Genomic DNA, 20,123 nt, shown 5'->3' on the forward strand with positions numbered 1-20,123 from the left:
AATTCTGGGTCAACAAGAACACACAACCTACTTTTTACTTTTTTGTATAGCTGAGCAAAGTTCTTTTTGAGGGTTTTGAGTAAAATGCTCCACTCTTTCAGGCAGACTTTCAGGGTAGCATTTTATTGCTACGGTGTGTCAATGCATTGATAGGAGTCCCACATTTATTTTTGTGCACATACGGGACCACATGTGACAAATAAGGAGAACCAGAGTGTGGAATAAAGGCATGTAAAGATGTAAAGACTTTATGAAGAAGCAGAAGACAGACAGATAAGGAGTGATAGAAATGACAGTCAAGAAATAGGGCATAAGTAGGAAGTGGGTAAGCCTGCATGAGTACACAAACACGCGCTCCAAATGTGTGTTTTTAGATGGAAACCATGTCTGGACTGATGTGTACATGGTAGAACCCCAGTACTGCAGAAGCACCAGTGTGTGTGTGTGTGTTTGTGTGTGTAGTTTAGTGTGTTTAGACTGTTCCTCTCTTCTTAATCACACTCTCTATAGCTGTCTTCTCTGTGATATCCAAAGTGATCTTGTATTTGGCCAGAATTTTCAGAATGGGCCTCAGCTTCAGCCACCACTGAGTCTTTGGGATACGATGCCTAGGGAGGACAACAAGATTACATGATAAAGTGGATTTACAACAACTGAACTTCTGGGAAATAACAGAAGACTGAATGATCACTCACTCAAAGTCAGTGTTGCTTTTGAGGTCAGCAAGAGGCTGGAAGATCAAAGCTCTCTTCCTCATGCCCAGCACACAGGCGGAGTCTGGTGTGTTGGCAAAAATACGACCTGCATGGGCATCCGTAGTCCAACCCAGAGAGAAAAGGCAAGGCAAATTGATTCACTGACATTGAAAAGGCCAAGTTTCTACAGCTCTTAAAGTTCAGTTATAATGCTTATGTGGTTTTAAGCACCAAAAATACACTCTTATACAAAGGCTTGGGCCTTTTGCCAAATGGTCCTTACACTCTGACACTTATCAAACGTGGGCTTCTCTGAACAAAAATGTAAAAAACGGAAGTAATCATAAGGGGAAGGCTATGAGAATATGTTTTACCTTGTGGTTTTACCTTGTGGTTTCTACAGAGCAAACTGTTTTAAAGAAAAGGCAGTTTAGAGGAACTATGGAGTTTAAGTGCTGGTAAGACAGGCAAATCAACCCCCCATATGACTGCCAAGAACTTGCATGGACAAAACTATGCATAGTTGGAGGGAAGAATGTATTTTACAAAATCCCAACAAGGCCTGAATGCAAATGTCAGATCTTTTAAAAGGCTGAAGCTAAAAAGAAAACTTCTGCTTCTACAACAGGATACTGATCCAAAGTATAATCCATGTATGGACTACCTGAAGAAACACTAACTGTAGCTTTTGCAATGGAACTCACAAAACTTTCACCTAAACATTGCAGACAACATGTGTACTGACCTTAAACAAGCTGTACATGCAAGACCAATCAATAATATTTCAGAACTAGAGGCCTTAAGCAACTGAAGGCCTACAACAACTGAAAGATGTTGGCTACAAAAAGTGTTTTCAACTGCAAGTGATTTAGTCCAAAAGGGGGTGCTACTACTAAGTATTGACTCTGTAATGTGTCCAAACATTTGCACATTCCACACTGATTATTTGAATTTGGAATTATATGTCTAGAAAAAGACTAAAAGTAAGATTTGCTGAAATATATTTTGTTTATTTAGCTACATGTGCTGTGCCTTTACGGCTGGTATATTGAATGTAAATGCCATGAACTGTTCTGAATAACTGACCTCTTCACAAGTTAAATGGGTCACCTTACATTCTACAGAAGTCTAGACTGATATGTAGCCTACATAGCACACTGTCAGGTTTGGACAAATGGAAAAAACACTAAAGTAACACTCTTCTCATATAATAAGCTATAATGACTTACTTCCAGACTATCCAAAACATTTTCTGCTTTGATAACTTTGCTACTTTGTAATTTTATAATGGAATTTCTTTAAAGCAGTGGGGGGATAGTGTGTGTGTGTGTGTGTGTGTGTGGGGAGGGGGGGGGTTATTTCCCCTCTAAGCTGTCACTAACCGTGTCTGTAGCACTCCTTCAGTTTATCAGTCAGCCACAACACTGCTTTTGCACCCATCTTAGTGCCAAAGTTTCTGTCGAATGGTGTTGGAGTTCCACCCTTAGTGCCACAGAGAGAGAAAGAGGGTCAGTTAGCTGGTCATACTGAAAAATCCAGCAGAAAATAGTTCTAGAAGAGAAGCATGTTGCAACCTGTTGCATGTGCCCCAGCACATTTTTGCGGCAGTCAAATACACCTCTGCCCTCCTCTGTGTATAGGTTAAAGATAAAGTCTGTGGTGTAGTTGGAGTTACAGTTCTCATTCCTGTGCAGAAATAAGAAAAAAATCAAGGAGTGCAAACAATACAAAGGCAAACTGCCTCATATAATTCATTTGGTCACTAAATGGAACAAACACTATATATCCAAAAGTTTGTAGACACATGGTCCCCCAGGGTTGCTTTTAAAACATCACTGCAGTCACAGCCTCTACTCTTCTGCAAATGCCTCACACAAAATTTTGGCAAACTGTTGTACAGACTGGATGGCATTTGTCTATAAAAGCATTAGTGAGGTCAAATACTGATAATAGATGATTAGTTATACTTTAGAAATGCCACTTAAACTTGTCCCCAAGGAATTGGCTGGTGCTATAGCAGCACTCTAGAGACGTCAGTTCCTCTGTTCCACAACCCAGTGCTACGGGGCTTCTAGCGGATACTATTGGGCTTGATGACTTTAGACTCGTGCTTTTCTATGCTGATTAAACAAGGTGAGCAAGCACAACTAAATGGGTGCTGAGGCAAAAAGGGAGAGGTGTGGATAAAGGATAATAGAATGAAAAAATGCCCAGAAACAAATAAAAAGCAGAGTAAAAAATATATTAATAAAATCATAGAAGCCAACCTGAGGATGAGGCCTCTCTTCACAGTGGTCTTCATCTTCTCCACCAAATGTTTAACGTTTGTCTGCCAATTAAACAGATCACCAATGGCCCAGCATCACTGTTTGGTGTAAATGTTATTCCAGCTAGTTATCTGCTTATCTGTAAATCAATATCTCTATTATTCAGTCAATCCTCTGTTACCTCTAGGTCATGGATGCCAAAAGGTTCCTCGTAGATGTAGGCAGCGTCAGCTCCTGCAGCGAGGCCTGCCATGGTTGCCAGATAACCGCAATATCCCCCCATTGTCTCAATGATGAAAACCCTACGCTTGGTTCCAGCTGCGGATTGTTTTATCCTGTCACATGTCTTGGGCACACACAAAGATGAGGTTAGGGATGTGTGTGACCCCTGTGCATGTGTGTGTGTGCGAGAGTGTGTATGCATTGCTCACTGTTGTAATGGTGTTGAGAGCAGTGTCAGCCCCAATACTGAAGTCAGATCCGGGAACGTTATTGGACACGGTGGCTGGAATAACAACGATGGGAATACACAATTCCTCATACTTTTCTCGACCAGTCACCATTTCTAAACCTCCGATAAATGCCTGTGTGTGTGAAAGAGAAAGAGAGAGACAGAGAGAGAGAGAGAAAGAGCGAGATGTGGGGTTTAGTATCAACCATAACCACAATATCCTGTATATCTGCATCACCAACAGAATACTAAAATAATGTTATTGTATTTATCTTATATCACTTGTTTCATTAGTATTATTATTGTTGTTGTTGTGTAGTTCATAAACTTTTTAACATTTTATCAGAGCAATGTCAAAGTCAAAAGTCAAAGTCAACTTTATTGTCGTTATTACGTTACTCTCAGGGCCATGGTGCAAAAATAAATATCAACATTTAAATAAACATTTACATAAACATTAAATAACACTAAGCATATAATATATATATATATAAATAATAGGTCCCTGACATTGACATTGACAGAAGTAAAGTGGCATATGCAGCAATGTACTTATAAAGAGTATGAGTAACGTTTATATAGAGGTCCCTGAAATGATATAACAGTAAGTGACATATGCAGCAGATTAACAATCTGGGTATAATTAGTGCAAATATGAACAGTAGTGCAAATTGGAGCTTATAGACTGTTAAACTAACATGTGCATAACCAGTTCTTGATGATGCAGAGTTCAGTACTGAGTTTGTGTGTTATTGGTGTGCAGGATCCAAAGTGTGTAAGTTAATTTGAATTAGATATACAGTACCAGTCAAAAAAGGGACACACCTGGTTGAATGTGTGCTGTTTATCATCCTAAAAACATTTCATCCAAATGCTAGTGGACACACTGGTATCCACCATAGTTGGGATGTTGTGACCAGGTGGTTTCAAGTACCAGTCAAACTTTTGACTGGTACTGTAAATGCCTGGTAGCATAAGCACCCACCCAGATGTTTAGTGCAAGTCTTTAGATTTACTTCATGTTCATTTCTTACCTCAAATCCTCCAATGATGACCAGAGCATGGATATTAAACTTGGCAATATTGAGACTGATTTCTTCCATTATACCGGCTGGCAGTGTCCTGCACATGAACACAGAGAGAGGGCGATAGAGAGCTACAGGCAACTGAAATGACTTTTACTGAAAGGTATGTGCAAGGATCTGTATCTCCAAAATTGCAACATAACAGAAGAAGTAAAAAAGATCTTAACTTTAAATGGAAAAGATTTTATTTAAAGCTATTTTTGAGCATATGCATTGGTCCATTCATCATGGACTTTCGATACAATGTAAAGAGCAACAGCCAGATTCACATGATGTCAAAAATGAAATGTGGAAAAAGGAGGATACAAGGTTTTTGCATGACAAGACCGTTTGAACCAAACAGACCACTCTGAGATTAGGTCATTAAATCTTTCATTTGTATAAATGGCCACAGACGTTAATAATATTCAATATTCAGGAAAAGGGCTAGGTCTTTAAACATATTTCTTATTCAATGACAGGCAATTGATTTGGATATTAAAGCACAATAAAAACACACAACTAATTCAGCTAAACCATATTTTCATTTTTTGCCTGCCTTAGAGAACCAACATGATTGAATGATGGTGAATGATGTTAAGGCTAAACGGGCAGGACTGACTGCCAAACAAAGCACTCTGCAAATTCATCATTTCAATCTGCGCCTGCATTTTCAAACTAACCCAATTTAGACTGAAATACTGTAAATCTGGCAACCCTGCAGAGGAAAGAACCAGAGTGTAAAACAGGCACATGAATAAAAAGCACAGTGTTTCTCACTGCTGTAGTGACCCTGCAGTTTACCTATCACGACAGTTACAGCGCAGTTTTACAATGATGGTCTTTCTCACACACACCCCCTTCCCCTCCTCCTTGTTTAGTTTTGGTGTCTGAGGTGTCTTTGATTGACTGTAGTACCTCTTAGTTCCCAAATTAGAGCCACCCTGGCCGGTCCAGTTTCCAACAGCAGCCCAGGAAATTGGCTCAATCTGGACACAGGACATGAGTTGATGTGTGCATTTAAATTTTAAAGATTTTAAAGTACACAGTACTTTAATTGCATGTGTATTGTGTATGTGTGTAATTACATTTCCATGTGCGAGCCCCTCAAAGCCGTCGTGTATGGCCAGCATGTGATGTCCCTGTAGGATGCCAATCCTGACGGCAGACCGTATTGCTGCATTCATACCAGCACATGGGGCACCCACGTTCATGAGGGCTATATTTATGTTACTCTATGGTACAAAGGGGACAAATGAGGAAACAAAACATCTAAAATGAATCAACCAGAATGTGATAAGAAATTGTTTGTAAGAGAAATGGTCATTTAGGTGACTGGTCAGCAGGTGCAGCAGCTTACCTTCACCTCAGCAGGGTTCACATGAGCTAGCAGCTTATACGTGTTCCAGTTGTTCTCAAAACTCCTGAAGAACAGAAGCAGCACACAGTAGATTCAGTTTGCAGAAAACACAGTGTATGAGGGAAAGGCTGGAGGGAAGACAGGCAGACACAACACTCACTTTCCCCTGAGCTTCACGGCCTCCTCAAACTTGCCCTCTGCCATGGCTCTGGTCACATCTTTTGTCTGACAGAGAGAGGGAGGAAATGTGCATGACATACATGCATTAGTCTGTATTATAGGGCTTATTACTGAGGGGATTTTATCGCTGAATTGTAGCTTTGTGAAACATTCCTAAAACTGCACAGTACACATCACAAATGAAAAATGGCACATCTCAAAAATATACATACAGCCATACCATCCTAACTACAGTGGATACCCAGGTGTCCCCAGTGTCCTCTTTTTTGAAAACAAAAATATGGTCCCTTTTTTTTAGTTTTTATTACTGACTTATGTGTTGTAATAGAGAAGCATTTAAAACATGTAAACAACTCCACACAGGAGGGTTCATTTTTATACTTCAAATACTTCTAATACTAATACTGTTGAAAACAACAGGAAGTGGTATGCCCTGCAATAACCAAAGTCCATTTGCGATCCCTCAAGATGGGTTAAAGCAAGTTTAGGCATGCATTTTGTATGATGCTGATTTCCATTACTTATTAGCTATGTTAGCCTTGTAGCTTCGGCACAAAACTAGACACCAATGTTACTTTAAAAGGCCATTTTACTGTTTCAGTTCTTACTCATGAGAATTAAGAGTAAAAATCATACCACTTGCACACACTCCATGAGGGGCAGCCTAACAGCCTGATTCCCAGACAGACTGACCACACAGGCAGGTGTGTCAGGGGTGGCCTCAAGCAGAGCCATCACAGCCTCTACGCCCATTCTGCTGCCCTAAAAGAGTGAGGGAACACTCACAACTCACATCAATGCTACAATCTTATACCACTGATATGTTTATGTGTTGTACATACTGACATACTAGGATTCTGTCAAAGGCTGAAGGCGTTCCTCCTCTCTGCACATGGCCAAGGATGGTGGCTCGAGTGTCAAATCCCAGCTTCTTCGTGACCAACTAGACACAAGCAAAGTGTGAACACTGTCTGCTAACAGAATTAGCACTGCATAATCATATTTTGGGTGAGGTTGAGATGATTCTTACATGCTTGATCATGTCACAAGTGATGGGTTTTCCACAGCGATCCATAGCTCCCTCAGCCACAATGATGACGTTCAGACGATAGCCCAGACTTCTTTGCTGAAGAAGAAATCAGGCATATCCACTGTTAATATATACATGGGACACTTGAGATGGAGAGTGATCATATCATGATATTAATTCTGTGATGGGTTGAGTAATTGTAATTTTACAATGTATACAAATGTTTGGAAGCAATACCAGCACTAATACTGCATCATATACTTACTACAGATTCTTTAGGTGCCCTTTCATGTACTATAGATCTGTTGAGTGGGAAGGCAACTGAAGAACACTGAACTCACTGTCATGTTCATTAACTGAATTTTGTATTGTGACATGGTGCACAATACACCACCTCCACCAGCCTGGACTATTGAGACAATATAAGTTGGGTCCATGGATTCATGCTGTTGGTGCCTAATTCTGACCCAATCATCTGTGTACCTCAGCAGAATTTGAGATTCATCAGACCAGGCTATGTTTTTTTAGTATTCAGCTGTTTAGTTTTGGTGAGCCTGTGCCCACTGAAGCCTCAGCTTTCTGTTCTTGACTGACAGAAGTGAAACCTGAGGTCTTCTGCTTTTGTAGCCCATCAGTCGAACCAGCCTGGCCATTCTCAGTTGACCTCTCTCATTAAAAAAGGCATGGTGTGCAAGTCTAGTCTAATAAAGTGCTAAGTGAGTGTAAAAGACATGTGTCTGCAGCAGTGGTATCTAACAAACTTAATATTATGTATTATTATTAGTATTTTAAAATATATTGGTATATCTTCTAAACATAATGTGCCGTGTTTGTTGTGGATAATTTAAACTTTAAAACACTGTTTGCTTACATACTTTTGGCCTGTACTGTATGTTTTCATTCATGTCTGTATACATGCATGTTACATTGGCAAGTCTCCTGCACAGGTGGTCTTCCCAGCCATCATCTGGAGGCATCTCAGGAATGAAGACCCAGTCAGCACCGCTTGCCAGAGCAGTTACTAATGCCAAATATCTACATGGAAGCAGTACAACAGTAAATTATTACAGAATCGATGCAAATAGAAAAGTAAAGTAAATAGTCTAGAGTTACATACCCACAGTGTCTGCCCATCACCTCTAGAATGAAAGCTCTCTGATGACTGTAGAGAGAAGAAGATAGAGACAAATTGGATTTTGTCTTCTAGACATCTATGGGTCTGTAAGAAATGTGTTGTGATGTGTAAAATCTCATCACCGGTGAGCATCAGTACTTCCACATCCATCCTGACCTTAATCTTAACCTCCAGTGACCAGGCCTGAATACCCAGGCAAAGTCCAAAAATCAATTACGTGCTAGTGCTCTGAGCCAGAGTTACTCATTATACTGCCACTTCTCCCTTTAGTGGATAATTTAGTGAGGTCAAAGCTGATTTGGGCCATATTTTACATTTTCTCATGACACATTGTGTGGTTTTATTTGACAATGCCCATTTTCTGAACCTATTTATGTTCTTTAAAATGAATCAGGCTCTTTTCTTATAATGCCTTTAAGACTATAAGAGTATATATTGTCACTGTCACACAAACCCTTGTATTTCCATTTTTTCACTTTTAATAATTATAAATCTAGCAGTTGTTCTTGACAAAATGTCATGATAAAAGGGCCAATAGAAATGCAATAGAAATTGACCTAGAAATAAATGCTTTTTACATTGTGCACTGATATCCATTAAAGGTTGCCATATGGGACATACAAGCTTTTTGTGTGACAATGACAATATATAACTTACCTCTGTTCTGTTTAACTTAACTTGTAATATATGTCAGTTTTAAAACATAATATGTAGCCATATGTAAATCCAATTCCAGACTGTAATAATACATTTACTTCCTGATGGCTAGAAACAGCATGTTTAATTATTTTCCCCATGTCTTCACTTCAACAGAAATGGGCTGGTTAAAAGCTGCTGTAGGCAGAATAGGCAGTTTTAGACCAATGCATAATGTTTGTAAACAAATATGTAAGTTGGCAGTTCTTCCAGGTGGATATTTTGCATCTGGAAGCAGCTAATTTAAAGTAGCAGTCAATACCAAAGGAACAGACTGATCCAAAAACACTGGCATTAATGGCATAAAGTCTTGCTTTTGGGTTTAGGTTTTCTCTGTTTTCCAGCTCAGCATGAAAGACAGCTCTGGCAACTTCGATTCAAGTGACAGCAATGTCACAGAAATGTAAATTGTTTCCAGTAAAATCTTCATGAAAGCTATGATAAACTGAACTGAAAGATAACCTCTAAACAGTCTCACGCAGTGGTAATAAATCAGTGCTAAACATACATAGTCAAACATACTAAACATACAATAAACTTAAACTCAACAAAAGACAAAAAATTATTTTCCCCTTAAATATTACATCTGTGCCAGTGTTCATACCTCTGTGCTGTAGTTGTAATGGCATCCACCACCTCAATGATCCTGTGTAAGGCTGAGTCTGTTCCAATTGTCATGTCAGTTCCACAGAAATCATTGTCTATGGAGCCAACCATCCCTACGATGTTCAGATGAGATGAACGCTTGGCCTCCTCTGTTGTGATCTTACCTACAGAGATGGGCATACATCAATTTCATTTTCCTTTTACTGAACACCAAACATGTCTTGGCCTATTGATGATGGAACAAAGTTTTTTTACACTGACTTCCATTGTTAAGAAGGTTTTTCCTCCTTTAAAGTTGGCATTTTGGATATACAAGGGTTCTCTGTGACAATGACAATATACAAATGATCTAATTAGGATATGCAGTTTAGTGTCAAGTATGCGGTTTAGTACATCAGAACTAGATTCTGGAGTTTTGAATAGTGTTTCCAGGTACAGACAGGTGGCATCAAAAGAAAAACCTTAATAAGTGAGTGCAGAAACATAATAAGTAGATGTGTCCAGACTGAATAATGTATTGTTTCTTTAAAAATACATGGCCTTGTTTCTAGATCTAGGAACATATATACCAAGAAAACAGGACTGAATGCTGAATGCTTGTGGCTCTGTTATGCTGTAGGTGGCATTTTGCTAGCAAGCTTTCAGGCCATTTGTCCCCTTAGAGGCATGAACCTACACAGTCACCAGATATCAATCCAAATAAATACCTTTTAGACATCTACGTCAATATGCATTGTCTGATGGCTCATGGTAATCCAACATACCTTACTTGACTTTTTCTTTAAATTGTCATCTACCTGTATTTAGAATTGTGAATTGCAGTGAACTTACAGATGCAGGGTTAATGTAAATCAGTTATTAATTCACCCATTTACTAGTAAACTGCTGGACTTACAGAATCAGTGCCTGCAGGGTTTTAGTAATAAAAAAGCGTTTACTATTTAAACCAGTCATCACTTAGTGTAGTGCTGGCTGGTTTAAGCCGCACCTGCTTTGAGCAGGATCTGGAGCAGCTCACTCCACTCAGAACGGAACTCATTGGCCCCCGTCAGGCTGCCGTCTCCGCCGATCACACACAGGTTAGTGATGCCCAGCTTCACCAGGTTACACGCTGCTTTAGTGCGGCCCTCCTTAGTGCGGAAATCCTTACAGCGAGCACTGCCAATCACTGTGCCACCCTGGTAAGATATGTATGGAGTTAGAAGCTTAACAGCAGCACTTGAGTAATTGCAGTCAGTCTGCATGGTACATATTAGATAGAAAGCTGTGTGTTTTCTATAGAATAACCTAATTATCTTAAAATGGTCTCTGGTATTCAAGGTACAAATGGGCATGCCGGCCCACACCGACACCAGTGTTTTCCGTTGCTGTACTGGCTGGATCTTATCTGTGGAACTCTAGTCTGCAAAGTCTGTTCCATGTCATGGCTTAAAGGAGAACTTCAGTGTTTTTCCACCTAATCTTTATCTGCTGCATCTCTAACAGGCTGACAGTACCACAGATGTTTCCCTGATTAAAAAAGAGCAGAAAATCTGCAGTCTGAAATTTGGCAGTTACTGAATTCTGTCAATAAAGGTGGTATAGAATACTTCTGTCACATAACAATGTACAATGAGAGGGAAATCACACCACAATTTGCGACAGTGCTGAAAATGTCAACTACACTCCATACCTGTAGATGAAGCCCTAGAGCAAAAGAAATACCAATTCTAACAAAATGCTGCTTTATGTAGACAGTTACTCATAATTACTCACGTCAGTCCACTCTCCAACATTTTGTTGTCTTGTAGCTAGTGTAAAAGTGTGTGCGCATGTGTGTGTGTATGCAGTAAAGATTCACTTCATTACCTTACATAGTTGAGGTGGCAATATTGTTACAGCATGCAAGCAGTGAGGAGGTGTGTACATATTTGTATACAATGCTTTCTCATTAATTGGAGCTCCTTGAATGACCCATTAACTGGAGGGCTTTGACTGAACTCATTACGTTTAGCTCTTTGCACCAGCATTACTGCATGTTACATCACAACAACACACCACCTAACACACCCCTATTGTACTTCTTTTTTATTACAAAAAACATAACTGTTTTTGACTTCATTATTTATTTTAGTTTTTGCCGTTTTGCCCAATTAACTTTCCATCACTGCCATTTCCCACATATTGTTGGAATCTGCTATCATTACTTTGCTGCTCCGAAACATGTGTAGCCAACAATCACACCATGTTCTGTTGGCATTCGTGCTCATCCGTTGCTCCAAATGATTGAATGAATGAATTTGTCAGTGAGCTGTGCACATTTGCTGCAGTAAAGTCACAGAACTGTGTAAACCTTGTCAAATGCTCTCCGTCATAATGTCACAAAAACCTTGTATCTTTAAACTATAAACTTTAGCGTTGAAAGAAAAAAAAAAAGCTTTTAAAAGAAATGATCAGGTCATTTTGGAGCATTTCTAGAATATTTATATAGTAATATAAATAACAACTGCAAGATCCAATTACATCAAAAAGTAAAATAAATGAATACACAAAGATTTTGCATGACCTTGGTGAGAAGTTATGCCAAAACTGGACTAAAGCAGCACATCATATGATGTCTGACTTTGTAGTTTGGTATTTTAGTATTGTTATATTGTTAATCAGTCTGGAAAATGTCATGAAGTATCATTCTTACCAGTTGCAGCATCATGGATACACTCTCCCATGTTGCTAAGCGGATGTGGTCTCCTCCATCCACTAGGCCCTGATATCCCTACACACACATGCATATACACAACGTTAATAAAGCTTGAGTTACTACTTTAATCAATGAACACACTGTGAAAACACTCTTTAAGCTTTTCTTCCTTCTTCAAGAGGTCAGATCTGTGTGGGCATGTTTAGATGATGCCAGTGTGTATATGTGTGTATGTCATACCTCATGCACAAAGTAGACTTTAGCACCAGTATAGATGCCTACTCTCACTGTGGCTCTAACAGCAGCATTCATGCCTGCAAGAACACATAAAAGCAAATGGTCATTAGTGAAGTAGGCTATTATATAGACCTACTGTAATAATTTGGATAAATATGTGGCTTAGAAATTAGGACTGAAGCCATTTAACCCTTTTAACCTCAATCAAATTCTTGAGCATTCTTATGGATTCCTGACAGTTTAGAGTTAGAGGTCAACTGAGCACTGTTTAAAATGTTTTATCACAAAACCAGGCAAAACTGACCATTACAATATTTAATTTCTTTAAAATGGAATACAATTGATATTAAACACTGAGGACCTTATTTCATCTTTTGGAAAGGCCTTCAACAGCACACCAAGCAGCTTGATTTAGGGTGTGTCAGTGTGTCTTTGCTATTGTAATGGGAGGAAAGTACGCCTTGTACAAAAGGCATATACTAAGTCTCCTCAAAGCTGAATGAGATTTATGTTATTTTACTTGTGATAAAAATCTGGTTGGCCTTGCCTTCAGTAGACCAGCTGAAATAGGCTGACATAAAACCACAGACAGACATGTTAAGCTTGTCTAACACTGTTTAATGCTGTGTTGGGATACTCATTGTAATAAAGGATGTGCAATTGTGTAAACATTTATGAACTAAAAACTGGCAATTAAATACAGAGCCAGTGCTAATACTGCTGCTACACATTTTGAAGACTGCTTCAGATTTGTTTTCTTTGGATAAATCACATCAGCAAAGCTGCAATTGCAACTGCAAAAACTGACCTGGTCAAATAACTCCCAATAACAGCATCCGTACTAAAAAGCAGTGCACCTGTCTAACAGATCCACCATCATCAAAAGATTGTGAATTTGAATTCTAGCAATGTCGTCTCTGGCTGGGAGTCAAAGGGTCTGTTTACACCATTAACATGCGTTTTGTAACCGGATAGTATCTGGATCTACTTCGAACACGTTCATCATTTCTGTTTTACTTCCTGTACAACCAAATTTAATTTTCTCATCAAAATTGTCTTGCTCCAGGGGACTGTGAACACTTGATGACTAATTCCCCACTTGATTACTAATTTACCACTAGCATCTTTAGTTACTGCATATAAAGAAAATGCGGTTGTCGTGGTCTATTTTAAACAGACCCAGCATTAAGGCTGTTGGTTTAGATTCACAGTGTGCAGCTGACCAATCACAGTGTGTGATATGAACTTACACCTGACCGCAGTCCAAACCTTTTATCTGGTCATCTTATCTAACACACATATGCTCAAAGAAACACACACCCGGTAATCTAACCCACTCATTGCTTTAGGCCCATTGAAAGGGCGAGCAGGGCAGCTCAAGTGTCGGTTTAGCAGCAAGCCACAGGAGAGAGTAAACCTTACTGCCCACCTTTCAACTGCAACCCCAGCAAAGGTCATTCAGCTAAATATAACAGCCTCCAGACAGAGAGAGAGAGAGAGTGAGAGAGAGAGACCAAACTAGAGAGAGAGCATGAGAGAGAGAGGCAAAGCTAATGGATCTTTGGGGTTACCAGATGATACCAGATAAAGTCAAAGGTCCACTTGCTAAAGGTTGGCTGAAAGGTCACAGTGAAAGTTCTGTGACCTCTCACAACCTTTCAGGTCTGGGAATCACACTTGCTCTATGTGGCTTCACATGCAACGCTAATCCGTCTCAAAGTGTGAATGACCTGCAGACCTGCAGTAGCTTAAATAACCATGCAATATAAATGCATATTCTAGTAAACTGTCTATGATATTGTATGCTATGCTACATTGATGGACTACAGAATATAAGATTAAAGTTGCTAAACTGTGAATTACATAAACAGTTATATGTCAACATTTCTAAAAATCTTATATTTGTGGCCTTTAACAGCCTTTATGCAGAATTACTGCACACCTAGACTGCTTTAAGATTGTTTTTTCTGATCATTTGTGTCAGAAAAATGTTTAATCTCTCCTTTTACAGTTGAATTACAAGGGATTTTAAACAAATCACAAAACTACAGTAATAATTTTACAACATAAACAGCAATAACATACCTACCACTCTTTATACCTGAGGATTCACCCACTTTCTCATTCCTTTTGCCCAGACAGTACTTAATCTGTCTGGTAAACATGTTCACGACTTCCACAAACAATACCCACTCACCCTGTGCATCTCCTCCAGATGTAAGGACAGCAATGGCCTTCCCCACTCCCATTGAGGTGGGATCCATCGGTGTTGCCTGCATTGTGACGGGCTGGCCTAAAGCAGAACAAGAGAGAATCAAAATCTACAGGTAGTAGAAGGGGTACTCTTCTCTCTCACTCTTAGGCAGCCTGCTCTCTTCCAGGTTCAGGGGAAAAGTAATGAATCTGTACATGGGGGACACCCTATAACCCCCCTCCCTCCTCTCCTTGGCATGCAGTGACACAGACTAATCCAACCCCTAAACCATTTTTAAAAACCCACACATACTCCCCAGATAGACACCAGCCCAAACACACTGTTTCTGCCTTAAGGCTGAGTCCAAATACTCCAAATGTTATCACTTTTTCCTACCGAGCCAACTCCTTTCCACCACAACACAGAAACTGATGCCATCTTTTCAGGTGTATCTGAGAAGCTGCTCCAAACACCTGTCGAAAGGTCTTGTATGCTACCCAGGAAGTCTTCTGCAGATTTCAGGATGACCTCACTGCATGCAATGCCCAGTGAGGGCAGAAAACATGGAGGAGACCAGCTTTGCTTTCCAGTCAAGTGCTTTGTATTTGAGGAAGTACAAACATGGAGGAGAAGACCATGCACAAATGCATATACGTTGGCGCAGTGTAGGTGATTCATTAATTACCAAATTTGAGGATGCTGAAATTGTTAATCTACCACTACCATGTCAATATGTTTTGTTTCCTATAATGGTGCTCTATATAGTGCTCTATCTGGGGGGGGGTGTATCAATGTAGGGGATAGTGAACAGGGTGCAGTGTCGGACGCAGCTCATGTCTCCTGCTCCTCCCCATTTCCCAGTGTATGAGAGGAGTGGGAGCAAGGGAGAGAAAAGAGGCTCCCCAGAAGACTCTAATCATGGTCCCTTCTTCCTAAAAGGTCCACACCAATTCCAGCTTTGACCTTGGTACCCTTTCATCATAGTCACTGGCACCTGTTACATATTCATGGTTCATTAGACTCCTCTTTTGACCGAAGAGGTTTGCCAGTGTTTTGGCTTACGAGTAAGGTCTCTAGTCTATATCCATTCCTTTCTGTTTGCAGATTTACCTGTGGTCACTCTGTCTGTTGGTGTGCTCAGTGGTTCTGCTTGTTATGATGTTGATTTCTGGCTTAGCTATAGTAAATGAGTCAGCACCAGAACTCCATGCATCAAGGATTACATTAGGAATAAAGACAGTAATGTTAGGTTTAGCATGATACTTCTATCTTCTATCTACCTTTTTTTCTGTTGCTCTGTATCCAATCTCAACTTCTTCCTCCCTGTCTCTATGATCCCAGTGGCTTTGACTCCAACGATCCTGCTTGCTCTGCTCCATCTGGCCAGTCCAACTCAGCAGTTTGTGCGGCCCATGGCTATGCAATCCCTCCTGTGCTTCAGCTCCTTTACCCTTTGTTGACTCTGACCCTTGGTGTACCAGCAATGACAGAGCAACTAAGGACGATGCTGTTTCACTTCCACACAGATTCTACTCCTATTGCCTAGTGTCTTAGACCTCCATGTCCTCCATAAGCATCAGCTGTGCTGTACTCTAAAGTTCCAAAGGGTATTTCCCTTCTACAACCTTGGTAAAGGGTGCCATCTGGAGTACTGGACAGCACCATGCTGCAGTCACTTGTGGAACTGGTGTCACCTGCCCCCTCGCTGTATGAGGCCATACACTCTGTATCTTTATTATTACTCCATGTCCTGTTCCTTTCTGCTCTTCCATTGGAGGAGAGAAGCTAGACACTTCTCTGACCTCTATTGTTGCTCACTTGGTTCCCTCCTGCTTACTTCCCTTCACTGCGGCCTAGCTGTCCAAATGATTAGACCAGGCAATATTCATTACTCTAAGGTCCAATTCTAATGGACACATGCCTATTGGGCATGCCCATGACCCCTCTGAGTGGTTTGTGGCTACGTAGCCACATACAAAGGTGTGGAATGTGGACAGTGTGTTGTGACACATTTCTGTGTCTTGTGCCATGTTAGCCCTTCTGATAGTTCCGACCAGACGGAATAGCATTTGTTGCCCTTGCACATCAATGCACATCAATGAGTCTTGGATACCTTGGATACCTCTCCAGCAGCCCAGAATCTTTGCTGTTTCAGGTGGCAATGATTAGCTTACTTCTTAGTTTCTTTGTTTGTGTGCACTTCTTTATGTGCACTCTGTCTGCTTGTGTTCTTCTAGTGGCATTTCCTGGAAAATCTCTAATAAAGCTACTCAGAGCTCGAAGTCTGTCAATTGTGCCTCCCTGTATCTGCTGCACTTGTGAAAATGGTGTCACCTGCCCCCATACTATTGCTAAGACAGTACATACATGTTTACACTGAATCTCATTGGTTTCTAAGTGAAGTACAGCCAGATGAGTGAATTAGACAGAAGCATCCATAGGTACACCCATTACAGCACAAACTTACCTCCATGCTCTGTGATGCTTGAGCCATAGAATCCCCTGAAGAAGCCATGTGTAGAATTTTTAGAAATGTGCTTTCCATCTGCAATATAAATATTTTCAAATAATAATTAAGCATCAGCGATACTTGTTTAGGAATTACACCATTAGTAGTGCAGTACCTACACAAAATAAAGATGCTTCAACTGGTTATTTGAGTGATGCCATAGAAGAACCATATTTGGTTCCATAAAAACATGTTTGTAATAGATTTTTGTTTGAGTTTGAAGAACCTTTAAATTAAAGTGCATTTTATCAAATGAAGATTCTTTAGACTGCTAAAAGGTTCTTCACTCAAAGAACCAGTTGAGGCACCTTTATTGTATAGTTTTAAAGTATAGGTTGCCATGTATATCCTTATTTTAAATATTTCTATTTATCCATCTAAACAAAAAGATGATGGCAGTCTGACCTGATTATCACACACACACACACACACACACATACACACAGTGGTGTGTGTCTCTGTCTGCACTTGTTGAAACCCTTCCAAAGAGACTGCTAATGATCTTTAGTTACAGGAAGGATTTTGTGTAGGGGAGGATGATCAAGACACAACTTGATTTACAGTGAAAAACTCACATAGTATGAATTCCATGTTTCATGGTAATATATGTCTATGATGAAATGCAAAAGGCAAAGCAAATATGAAAGCAGGGAGTGGTATCATTACATTCCTTAGTTCTGAATCAAAGGTGAAAATCGTCTAGTCTGCTGGAATAGCCTTCTAATGTGATTATGGTAAAGAGCGGATTAAACGTCCTGTAATCTACAACTCTCCAGCTCCTTATGTCACACACACACACTCTCGCACTCTCTCCTTCTGTCTCAGCTGTCTAAGGTGCTCTGAAGTGCCACCAGTAATAGTAAATTAATTAGGTCAAGTCAGTATGTCCAGATTACTGTCCCTGTTCTTACAGCTTCATCGTCTTCACCAAACAGAGTACTTAGAAGCAGGCTGGATCAAGCCCACCTCACACATCAGTTGAGGTGTTAGGCCCACAGTTTGGAATAGAGCACTATGTGGGCCACATTAGATGTAACTTCTCTGTGGTGTTTTGATTGACAGGTGTATCTTCACCAGCCTTCCTCTTTCTCTTTAAGAGGTTATTTAAGGTGTCAAGAGAAATCTCCTTAAGACTTACTAATACTCTACAGGAGCATTTTCTCTAGTAACATATACACAGATTAGCCATAATATTAGTAACACTGATTATCTTAATTTACAGTGGCATATGTCAAAGGGTGGATAGATCAGGCAGCAAGTGAACAGTCAGTTCTTGAAGGTGTTAGAATCAGGAAAAATGGTCAAGCATAAGAATCTGAGCCACTTTGACAAAGGCAAAACATCAGGCAGGTCTTGTGGGTATTTTCTGACATCAGCTTCGAACATAAGTGGTCCAGGCATGGACAACCGGTGAAAAGGCAACAGGGTCATGGTCACCTAAGGCTTATTAACGCGATTCATTGAGGCCACACCTCACCGCTTACAGGATTTAAAGGATCTGCTGCTAACGTCTTGGTGCCAGATATCACAGGACGCCATCAGAGGTTTTGTGGAGGTCATGCAGAGCCTCAAATGGTCAGCTCTACAGTGGCAGCACAAGGGACACCTACTAAACACTAGGTGGTACTAATGTTATGGCTGATCGTGTACATCAACAAATGTGTTATGTACTTGCCAAAAGAGCTCCCTAATATAAGTTAAAGCCAATCAATCATTTAATGCTACTTGATGGGAGGGCAGTAAACAGTCAAGTTCAAGTAGACACTCCCCTTTATTTACAGACCCTCCCCTGACCAAACTGGCCAGCTGTGTGACTGAAGTTACTATTGCTGTGTCATCTGGTCATCTGCTTGGCTGTCTATTTGCCAAAATATCAGGAAACCCAATACCACACACACAGGCATACACACACATGCAGAGACTCAGTATCTACAAACACACATAAATAGCTTACTGTTCAACCCTAACACAGTGCCCTTACAGTGCCTTCAAATAATCAAACAATGTCTGAGTAAAACATTTAAAACTACTAAACTATAGATGCTATAGACACCATAGACACTTACACACACAGACACACACACTGGTTTATACCGTGAACAGCATTGGTGTGATAGCGAATCTTCCTGCGAGTAAGGCGCCAGATCAGCACGGCCAGTGCAATATGTGGAATCCAGTGGACCAGGCGATAACCCAACTCCAAACTGTTCACACACAACCCCAGCAGACACACACTCGTCTCACACGCAGACACAAACACATCCCAGGTGGACATGCACACCTGCCAGACGCGCACACACCTGTCCCACACTGCCTCCATTACTCCCACCAGAATGAGGCGGCGAGGTGGCCATGACCAGGACTTCTAAGTATTATTAGAGCTGACCTCACATATGCTCTCTCTCTCTCTCTCTCTCTCTCTCTCTCTCTCTCTCTCCCTCTCTCTCTCTACCTCCCTCTATCTTTTAACTCTGTCCCTCTCATACAACCTCTCTTTCTGTCTCTTTGCCACCATCTGTTTCCTGTGTCTTGTCCTTCATCCTGGGCTTACTTTCTTTCTTTATTGTGCATTGTTGTCTGACCTGCTTTCCATCCGTTTTTTAATACTTACTTCCATCTCTCTCTCTCTCTCTCTCATTTACTCATTTATGCACATTTATGAAGTACGTTTTGGCATATTTTCAGAAGACACAAATTTTGCATTACTTTTGCAAATGTATATTGTGTTCCATGGAAAAGTCTTCAGTGTGCCCACTGACATATTTTAAAAATGTCTGTTATATTTATTATTATTATATTATTATTTCTAGCAATTGATTTTATATTGTTTGAATCGGTATGGTAGTGGTCTTCTACTAGCAGTCCTGATAGCAACTCCAAACACAACATGTTCAGGTTTTTTTCATGATTAGCTTTACTGATCTGCTTTACCCATGCATGCATGAGAACGAGATCAGTGTGATCCTCAAAGCAGTTTTTTCCAAACCCCTTTCTTCCTTCAAGCTCTGACATTTTGTTTGTG

General features: G+C 40.3%; 1 protein-coding gene across 1 annotated transcript; it reads right to left on the minus strand.

Annotated features, from left to right (window-relative positions):
* Nucleotides 1–29: 29 nt before the first annotated feature.
* pfkmb (phosphofructokinase, muscle b) lies at nt 30–19,421 on the minus strand. The gene is made up of 24 exons (XM_072684463.1): nt 19,196–19,421; nt 17,060–17,137; nt 14,596–14,691; nt 12,402–12,475; nt 12,159–12,236; nt 10,473–10,662; nt 9,483–9,648; nt 8,165–8,209; nt 7,974–8,082; nt 7,048–7,143; nt 6,868–6,960; nt 6,654–6,779; nt 5,998–6,062; nt 5,838–5,901; nt 5,566–5,712; nt 5,396–5,466; nt 4,448–4,535; nt 3,394–3,546; nt 3,144–3,308; nt 2,963–3,024; nt 2,270–2,381; nt 2,078–2,177; nt 696–801; nt 30–608 (listed from the first exon to the last, which is right to left on the minus strand). Exons 1-24 carry the CDS (start codon nt 19,419–19,421, stop codon nt 473–475), a joined length of 2,646 nt encoding a protein of 881 aa, XP_072540564.1. The 3' UTR covers nt 30–472.
* Between the last annotated feature and the right edge of the window lie 702 nt (nt 19,422–20,123).

Source organism: Salminus brasiliensis, chromosome 7, assembly GCF_030463535.1.
Source record: "Salminus brasiliensis chromosome 7, fSalBra1.hap2, whole genome shotgun sequence".
Taxonomy (NCBI): domain Eukaryota; kingdom Metazoa; phylum Chordata; class Actinopteri; order Characiformes; family Bryconidae; genus Salminus; species Salminus brasiliensis.